The 10,134-nt window shown below is 38.7% G+C and overlaps 1 protein-coding gene across 1 annotated transcript; it reads right to left on the bottom strand.

Annotated features, from left to right (window-relative positions):
* Positions 1-3,322: 3,322 nt before the first annotated feature.
* LOC119732858 lies at positions 3,323-7,622 on the bottom strand. Its single transcript, XM_038206460.1, has 3 exons — positions 7,613-7,622; positions 6,791-7,045; positions 3,323-5,732 (listed from the first exon to the last, which is right to left on the bottom strand). The coding sequence occupies exons 1-3, from the start codon at positions 7,620-7,622 to the stop codon at positions 3,433-3,435; spliced, it is 2,565 nt and encodes an 854-aa protein (XP_038062388.1). The 3' UTR covers positions 3,323-3,432.
* Positions 7,623-10,134: the final 2,512 nt, after the last annotated feature.

Here is a 10,134-nt window from a genome sequence, read left to right as displayed (position 1 = left end):
AACTTATTTGAAGTTGTCTTATTAATCAAAGAAGCTGTCTTCTTGCAGACCGAAGTTGGTGCCACCAGAAATGCCTTTTAAGATAAATCCACCGGGGAACAAGTGAAGACGACTGTTTTAATGCGAAATTGTAGTCTATTCATCCCCGTTGCCACTTTATAATACAAAGAAAGAAAAGAAAGGAAACACTGCACCCCTCCCATAAAATGCAATCTAGCCCCGCCCCTCCACAAAAGGAATTGGCAACAGCTGGCCTGTCGGTTACCACTTTCTTAATCCCCCAACAATAAATGCTTCTGGATCCATCAGCGATTTAGCTGTGTAATCATATTTTTAATTGCATGAAGTAAATTTGTGATTGGGTTGTTATATTTTTTAGGAATTTCTTTTGCTATCCTCATTATGAAGCCTGCATGCCTGATTACAAAACCCAAGTGGTGACCCAGCTGTAGAATTCAGAGGCGGGAGATTGGTCCATCACTGAGGGAGGAATGGAGGCATAACACAACAATCATCTAACCTCAAAGATTTCTCCTTGATTGACTTAAGTCATTGCATGGAATGATTTATTACACGATAATAATCATACAAAGTACACAATGTCAAATATAATCCCTGACGTCTTAAACTTTTCCCCAAATTTCTGGAACAAAGGAAAAGAAGAGATCAGAAATGTTTCTGCACCAATAACAAATAATACAAATAACATACAAATTTCAACAAAAATTGCGTTCACAGTTAACCATATCAAAGCCAAATCAACTTACTTCCGCCAAACGGTGCAAATATCAGATTTTTAATTTTTATTTAAAAATTAAACAAGGAAATTGACTGTAGCAGGATTACCATTGCAGATCACCGTATCGGAACAGGAATCCAGAGGTCACCAGGTCAAACCAGCTCCAGTCAATGTCTTTGTTCAACTTTCAAGTTACACATGTATTATAATGCACCGAGACAGTTCTCCTTTGTGGTTTATTTTTATTACAACATGTAACTTAAGTTGCACGAAAAGATCCAGGTCAACTTTCAATGTCTATTTGATAATAACGAAATAACGTTTGGGAAAAACAAAAGCACAGTATTAAACTGAGGACATTTCAATAACCAGTTTTTCTGTGTAACGGGAGCACAGTCACTGGTTGGAGAAGTGTCAGGAACTATGACAATGTTCTATATAAAGAGTGAAAGTTTTATTTCGCTCAATTTCAGCAAACGTGAAACGGAATCCAAACTATCAGCAGATTATCTTGGCTTGGAGTTCGTGCCCGAGTGATGACCTTATCTTACAGAGTTGCACATTAATGATCACAAGATAAAAATCACAATTATGTAGTTTGTAAACCAATATGGCTTGAAGGCATATAGGAACATTTGTATTTCATGCATTTTGCTTGTTTCCAATACATGTAATATCATCAATGTTCCACTGAAGAATATTCAAAATGTAACATGCTTTGGATATTACACTTTTCAAGAAAAGAGTGAAATATCCATTCACAAACTTTTGATCGCCAAACACGATTTCGTCCATAGAACTCTTATTTCCAAAAATCAGTCAATTGACATATCATTGAAAATCACCTACATTTCTTGATTTCTTCTTAATGACAGCAATCCAGATGGAATAATTTCACAAGGTGTTTAGTACCAGTACGATCTTTAATCCAAGTGAGCTTTTTGATTACAATTTGGTATGTTACTTTTGGGATAAATACAAATGATCCCATCCCATATCCCTTGAAATGTGTAAATTAATGAGTAAATAAATCCCCGTCATTTAAAATTGCAATCAGTTTGGCTTTGCAGTTACAGTGTGTAAATCTCATTTTAATCAAAATCTTCTTTCATGTGTAATGCCAGCAACAACAGTTAAACATTATTTACATTCAGATTTCCAATGTGAATAAATCAAAACATTGATTCAAAGTATACTTTTTCTCTCCTGCAGAACTGCTTTTACCAAATTGAATGGTTGCATTTGGGCATGTTATAAACGACTGTTATCACCTGGGCAACTGCAAAATATCAAAACTGTTAGAAACAAAAATGTCAGTTTTTGTACAGAATATTGATCATACTTGAAACAAACAAATCTAGTGTCAATCAATACTTTGAAGAGGCTTGCATTGATAAAAACAAGCAAATTGTCCACTTGCACCTATTTCAACATAATCAGAAACACAGAAACATGTGCGTGTATACAACAATTGCAACGATTGGTCCTGAATGAGCAAACACGACTGTCCTCTGACAAAAATGCATCATTTGACAATGCAACATTCTACATGTATATATTATACATGAATTGTTTGACAGTATGAACACTGGTTTAGTAACTCTCAATATGGACATAGGCCTATAGTTGAATAGTAAACAAAATCCATGTTATACTGTCCTTACACAACTGGACCACTTTAAAAGTATATTACATAAACAGTCAAGGTTAAAGATCTATACAAAAGTTAGCAAACTGGAATCATAATTTTTGTCATTTTATGCATAATTTACATTAATTTACACAAACGATTTGATAAAGAATGAAGCACAAACACTCAAAAGAAACGTCTGTTTGAAAGGCGTGAAGTTGCGAGAATTTTCTGAATTTGTACATAAGGCAACCGCAAAACAATTCAAAAGTACCCGAGGTTTGGAGTATTATTCTGTATACTAAGTTTTGCACAGCACTGGTCTATGGAAGGGTGTCATGCAGCCATTTGCGTGTGGTCACATTAGTTTGTTTGAATGCCATATTATTACATTGATCAGATAACAGGGTAGGAGGAGGCCTTTGTCACAAAAGTTGAAGACATCTCACACAACTTTTCCCTATGATGCGATACAAGATATTTTCTCACAAGAAATGGAAAGGAGAGGTGGATTCTCCTGTTTAATTGACGATTAGATTGTAGATTTATAATAGTACTCAGAGGTCACCCAAGATACAAGGTCAATTTAATGTCACTTTCAAGTGACACCCAGAATGCTTAGTACAGTGCTATTATGTTTGAAGATTTCAATGAATCATTTTGTACAGGAATTGTTGATTGACTTTTCACATTGATTGATAGATTAATTGATGAATTTAATTTTTTTTTTGGGGGGGGGGGGTGGAGGTTCAGTAGAATGAAGAACTATGCTTGGTATATTTGTATTCATAATGTAAGAGGATTCCGAATACTCTATTTGTATTGAAACTGTTTTATTAACTTTTTTCATTTCATTATCAAGCCCCTTATTGTCCTCTGAAAGTAAAATTTTTGTTGTTATTGACTGTTGTTGTTTTCGTTTATTTTTTTAAACTCTTTTTGTGGGGGGGGGGGGGGGGGGCACAGTGCATTGACTTCACATAACATGACCCATGATAGGTGCTACTTGTTTCGATGAATGCGGCTCATGAGCGTGGTGCATTCATAGGGAACAAGGTGAGAGTTATGACTTGGTGGGAGTTTTTTTAGGCTTTTGGAATTCTCCCTTGTTTGTTTTCTTCAGGTGAGGGAGGTTTTCACTGACAACTTGTCTGATGCACTCAGCATTGAGGCCGATGTTACAAAGTCTCAAGTGACGTAACTTAGGGAGACCTTGGAGATGACAGGTGAGAGCCCTCACTGCATCCAAACTGAATGCATTGCCATCAAGGGCAAGCACTTCTAAACCATGCCCAGCAGGAAGGATACTGATCAGGTCCTTCATGACATCATCTACCAACCTGCATGCATGGAGGAGCAAGTGTGTAAGGGATGACGTGATGTGGCTGACATCTCCCAACCGTGCATGCAGGTTGATGTAATACAGTGCGAGAACTTCCAACCTGCATCCTTCCAGTGCCTTCAATAGATCAACAACCTCATCCGGTGATCGTTGGATCATACACAAACCAAGCCTGCGTATTAATTTTTGTTCCTGCATGCGGACACAGCTGTTTGATACATGCTCCACGTCAAACCATGACTTTGCCTCAATGTAAACCATACACGTAACATATAATTGTTCATCCACCACACCAAGTGTTTCCTCTAGGAGGCTAAGCTCCTCCCCCTCCTGCTCAGACAAGTAGTACACAACCTCTATCCATCTAGCTGACTTCATGCCGTCACTCAGAAGAATTCCCTTGAGAATGGTAAGCTCCTGCTTTCTCATTCTTATGTGAAAATATGTATCTTCAAGTGGAGTGACATGCTGTAAGTAGTAGCTCAGTGATCTCAGGTCTTCGTTACTCTTGCAGAATACCTCAGTTGGTCTGACAAGTTTGGTAGCCAACTCCTCTGAACCAGACTCCAACAATGACAACCGAGCCAATCCCTGCAGTTCCTGCTTATCACCTTGCATCTCTCGTATGTGATCCAGAATGAGACCAGCAGCCTGCCTTGATCTACCGCAACAAAATCTCAGCAGGTTTTCCATTGCAAGAACATTGCCTTCTCCAATCTGCTCCAAATGATGACGGAAATTGTTTACGTCATCTTGTAGTAATTTTACCAGGTGACATGCTGCAAAGTATTCTTGGATGGACTTGTGGGGGAAAGTGACCAACACCTTTACATCCAGACCACATGTGAACGTTTCACGTTGAACGAAACCCACACGACAACCCTCAGCTAAGGCAGACTGACAATCCTGAAATTCAGTTTCATCAAACATGAGTCTTTCCCCGCTAGAGTCTTGTAACCCTTGCAATGCAACACGCCCCAAGTCATCAATGATGGACATCATGATGGACATCATGGTGGACATCATGGTGGACATCATGTGGTGATCACCCATTTCTTCATAGCGGCGAATGAAAAGAACCTCTGCAAACTTTGCAAACAGCTCAGTCATTCTCTCAGGCAATGACTTTTGATTCTTCCAAACAAGGTACATCATCTGGGAAATGATTGGAACTTTCGACATTTCCCATAGATGTTGATTGGTTTTCAGATATAAAACCAATGCCTCTCCCATGTCAGCATCATCAGGAAGGTTTAATCTGATGAACTGATCTCTGGCTTGTGGATTGAAGCCAGTTGTCTCCACCTGGGCAAATTTTGGGTTACACCCGAGTACTGATTCCACCATGTGTGGGCGGGTGGTGACCAGCACAAAACTTTTAGTAAGGACTCTGTTGCGTAAGATATCCTGAACCCTGTACACGCCCTCCTCAGATTGCAAAACATGAGATGGAATTTGATCTACTCCATCCAACAGCAAAGCAGTGCGTGATTCATGATCATCAATGAACCCTTTCACTATGTTTTTTGTCAGTTTGGTGTTTTGTGCTAAGATTTGGTCAAATATGGCATCCAAGACACAACTAGATTGCTGCATTTGCCTCAGCTTTATCAAAAGCACAAGCTCGAATCTACCAAGAAGGGGTTTTGAACTGAGTGTGATGGAGGAGTTTGCAATTTGCACTAACAGGGTTGATTTACCCGTCCCGACCCCACCATAAAGAAGAACCTTGATTTCCTTAACTACTTCTGGATTTAACAATTCGTCCAAGGAATTCAGGCTAATAGTTTCTGTGATATCTAACAATCTTTCTCCCTCTGTTAAAGTCACTAACCTCTCAGATTTGTTTTTGCTTGGAATGTTCTTTATTAGATTGAGAGGAACAAAGAACTCCTCAATACCCACTTGACATGACTGCAGTGTAGGGTGTGCAGGAATAGTTGTTGCAGTTTGCTTGTAGTTGTCGATAATTTCCTGTTGTAAATCCTCAAAGGTAACCGGCCCTTGGAGTCCAGAGATTTCTACAACAAATCATACAATGATAATGAGTCATTTATTTGAGTGCAGATGAACATGATTCATCACAATTCTTTACAGCCAAAATTCAACAAAGCCGACCAACTGCTGGTCCATTTTCCAAGTCCTTGCACCACTTTTGTTTGCATTCAGTTATTTTATTTGTTTTTTTTTTAACCTTTATCCACATAAGCATTGAATTTGTTTTAGTTTCCCATTTACTGCAGTAAAATGTACACTTAAAAATTGTGCCTACGATTAATATTTATCTATCCAGATTTTGATTTTGATTTTGGGTCCCCGAGATCACAATATTGATAGACCACAGTTACATGAGGTTGATGTTACGCACAAATAGCAACTACTTTACACTCTTCAATCAAATGCAACTGTGCTGACATTTTAGTAAATAAGACCATGAAAGGACAAACTGTTGCTGGCGGTACATTTAAACAAAATTTGACAATACTGTGCTCTATTTCGAGCCATTTCTGTCCCGTTATTGTCAGGAGAAATTTTGTTGTCAGAGTGTGACTTTACGTTTACCCAACACTCATTGGACCAAACACTTTTTAATTCCCCATTGTTCATCCGTGGACGTATTCATGGGTGCATGAGGACATGTGTCCTGTCCTTTCTTTCCCCCCCCCCCTTCCCTAAAATAAAAAAGGGGGATGCAAGCAGAAGAAAAGTTTCCAAACGTAACATAAATGTTGAATAAGTAGATTCTAAAGTAAATCTAAAATAAGTTGCATAAAAATTGAGTTAACGCGCCTCTCTCTTTGAATATGGTAATGTAATTGGCTTTAATGCAATATCACATATGTGTGATTCCCTTTCAAACTTACTGACGACTGAAATTTGGTTACTAATAAAGGAGACATGAGCCTTAAACAGACAGTAATTCATGTTAACTAAAGTTTTTCATGTAATTTCTGTTATAACCCACCCCTAGCTAATTTAATGGCTAAAAAAAGGGGGTTTGATTCATCATTCAATCATATGTACTAAGGCTACTAATGTCATGAAAACAATGACTGATGTGGTTCATTCTGATACCTACCTATCAGGTCTTCAACAATGTCCCTTCTGCCGATCTCCATCAGAGCTGTGCATAACACGTCCCTCTGATCCGTGCTGGTGGATTGTTGGTGCCTCCATTTGACCAGCATGCTGATGATCTGATTCTCAGTCTGGCCTGGGTCATCCATCACAATGCGGTCGATCTCTGCAGCCCTTAAACCGAGATGTGTAGCCAGCTTCCGCCATTCGGAGCCAAGCCTCTCAGAGATCATGCGTAGATCAGGATCACTGATACCTGCAAACAGACATGAATTATTTAATATGGTAAAGAACATTGCTGTAAAAAACTTGTATGTTCTTGTATTTTATGATCGTTAAGATCGGGCTAAACATGAGAATTATACAATCGCAGATATATCTCATTCTATCCCAACCCAGTGTTGTAGTACTCGTACTTGGTACTCGTACTCGAGTACTACTCGAGTACTCTTTTTGGAGTACTCGTACTCGTACTCGATTGTCAAAATACTCGTACTCGATATGATGGTACTCGTACTCAAGCAGCAAAGTACTTGTACTCACACTTGTCGAAATTGTACTCGATTCTGCAAAGTACTCGTACTCGAATAACAGAATCGATAAAACAAAGTACTTGTTCTCGAATAGCGGTACTCGATAAAATAAAATGGTATATTACTTACGTAACCACTGCCTTATTTTATTGATACTTTAAGTTTCAAAAGGTCGATTGTGGAGAAATCGAAATGTTCTCTACTCTACGCACGTCCGGACAAACACAATTAACAGCTAGCCGTGAGTGGGTCTGTATATAGGTCTGACTGGGCCTGGGCCAATTACGCACATTGATCCATTTGCCGTATGTGGGCACAATGGCCAATCACACTGTACGCCGAGGTGTTCCTCAAAATGGGCGTACGATTAACAAGGGTGATTGGAGCAAAGCTGTTTTCTGAACCCCGGTTTCGGTCCTATAATACGGGTCCAGCCCCATTGCCAATCTGCATGAATGGAGAAAGAGACACAGCCGAAGCCGAGGTTTGAAAAACGGTCCCTTGTCTGGTCACGGCAGCAGGTCCACAGCGGCCTAGCCTTAAACAGAGGCCTAGGAATGGGAAGCAGACTAAATGCGTAGACAAGCACAAGAAAACGCGAATCTGCCGTTTTTTTTTGCATGCATGTTGCATGTGTACTTTGTGTACGTGTCACACTGTTGACGTTTGCTTATGCTTGCCTGTGAGGCACTTTTCACTTTGTTTGTACCCAAATTGTATATGCTGTTTGTGCAAAGAACCCCAAAATACATGTGTCATTTCGTCTGTGTCCTCTGTTGTGAAGTTTGGGTTCAAGGATCACAGGGAATTTGTCCAAAATGGTGTGGAACGCCACAGTGCAGCGTGCATGTTTTATGTGCTGTTCGCATATCAGAATTATGGGACAACTTCGAACTTCATCTTCGAACTTCTTCAAGCATATGCAGAACTTCATCACACATGATTATGCGGAAAAAACACCCTGCTTTTGTAAGAACATTAGGAACAGTGGTTGAAACTAAGTAGAAATAAAGAAATCTTTTCTCAGCCATTTGAATGTTTGTTGTACTTGTGTTTTTTTTAGTCTGAGGAATCCAAGGACCCAAAAATACATGAATAAATGCACAACATCCACTGTAGATTAACTTTATTAAATGACGGTTGTCTGTATCTCAGCTGTGTAGCATTTCCTTGGAAAATACATTTGAGCATGATGTTGCAGATTTTAAAAAAACCAAATTAATTTCAAATAATTGAGAAAAAAAAAAGCTTACAAAGACAAACCCTAGTTTGTATCACAAGTGATTAACAGTACACATAATATTAGGTGTCAAGCACAATGTACCCGGTGCCGTATTCGGAAATACAAGTACTTGTACTCGTACTCGGAATACAAGTACTCGTACTCATACTCCTACTCGGAAGTACAAGTACTCGTTCTCATACTTGGATGTTCAAGTACTCGTACTCGGAGACCTGTTCTTGTTCTCAGAAGCACAAGTACTCGTACTCATACTTGACAACCTAGGTACTCAACACTGTCCCAACCGTTAACTCTATCAATGAGGGAGCAAGAAGATTTCAACCTTTCTAGGAACACCTTTGTAATGACTTTGGTGACTAATTATCAAAGATTTAGACACATATCATACTCAGATACGTGTGCACAAGGTCAGGTGTACGGTCAAGACTATTTTGGGGGCTAAAACAAAAACCAATATACTGCAAGTCATTTTAGTTGAAGTTTAGATGTCCCCCCCCCCCCCTTTTCCTGGTAGTGTGACCCCCTGTTTGTTTATTTTAGCCCACAAATCCCCCCATATAAAAGCTGCCACATTGTCATGCCAGAGTCATTATTACCCAGCAGACCAGCAGTGAGACAACTTAACATCATATAGTCAGTATTTCCTCCTACCTGGAGAGTGTCTTCCTAGCTGTTTCTTTTGTCTGCTAGTCCAGTCATTGGTGAGTTTTCATTACTTTTCTTATTATTGTATAGTTCCAGTTTTATATTTGCCTTTATGATACTCTATTATCCAGTTTAGTATCATTTTAGCTCCTTTTAAGATTGAGTTTTTTTCCTATACATGAAATCGTTTGTGTCTCTGCTCTTTTCTTAGAAGTCGTTTTAACTATAATTAACCTTTTTGTTTAGAAACTTTGAAACTTTTGATTACTGTTTTAAGTTTTTATTCCAACTTGATTATTCTTTTGGCTCATTTCTAAACATCTTGATGTGTCCATTCTTTGAAAGTATTGAAGTTGTGTGATTCTAATAAGTTTTGTAGTATAAGTTTGTCCAAGTTTTAATTGCTTGAGTCTAGGATTACCTGCATTTAAGTTTCATGTGTATGTTATCCACAGAGTTTTAGTTCCGTTTTCTTGCATTTTGAGTGGATTTTCATATTTTTCTAGATTTTTTTTAGTTGCTCTTTTTAACTACATGTACTTGTACATAGACGTAGACCGGTATCCATTCATTTAGCCTAGACCATGCCTTAATCCTTTGTTCCCTCCTTCTCAGAAGTAATAGTTTATTGAGACAGTCCAGGGGATTTGCATACCCTTATGAGGCCCATTAAACTGTGCAGTATTTTGCAGTCCATAGTGCGTTAATCCCTTGTGCACACGGTGGCAAACTTGCATTTGGACCCTTTTGTTGCTTAGTACATGGACTGTAGTTTCATAGGAGTTTTGTTTTATAGGAACTGTTTTTAAATTGCCATTTGATTGTTTTACTTTCTTGTTGCAGGTTTTTAGTTCATTCTTGTGCTTTTAGAGTCATTTTCCTTTAGTGCTGTGTGGGTTTCCTTTTGTTTCCCCTTTTTTCATT

This window comes from Patiria miniata, unplaced genomic scaffold, assembly GCF_015706575.1.
Source record: "Patiria miniata isolate m_02_andy unplaced genomic scaffold, ASM1570657v1 HiC_scaffold_25, whole genome shotgun sequence".
Lineage (NCBI taxonomy): Eukaryota > Metazoa > Echinodermata > Asteroidea > Valvatida > Asterinidae > Patiria > Patiria miniata.
The sequence above is the reverse complement of the archived record's forward strand: the minus strand, read 5'-3'. Positions and strand labels throughout refer to the sequence as shown.

Excerpts from the sequence above, each read along its gene's own strand:
- LOC119732858 (XM_038206460.1), bottom strand. Across the intron at positions 5,733-6,790 it reads CATTGTTGAAGACCTGATAG|AAATCTCTGGACTCCAAGGG; the intron begins GTAGGTATCAGA and ends GATTTGTTGTAG.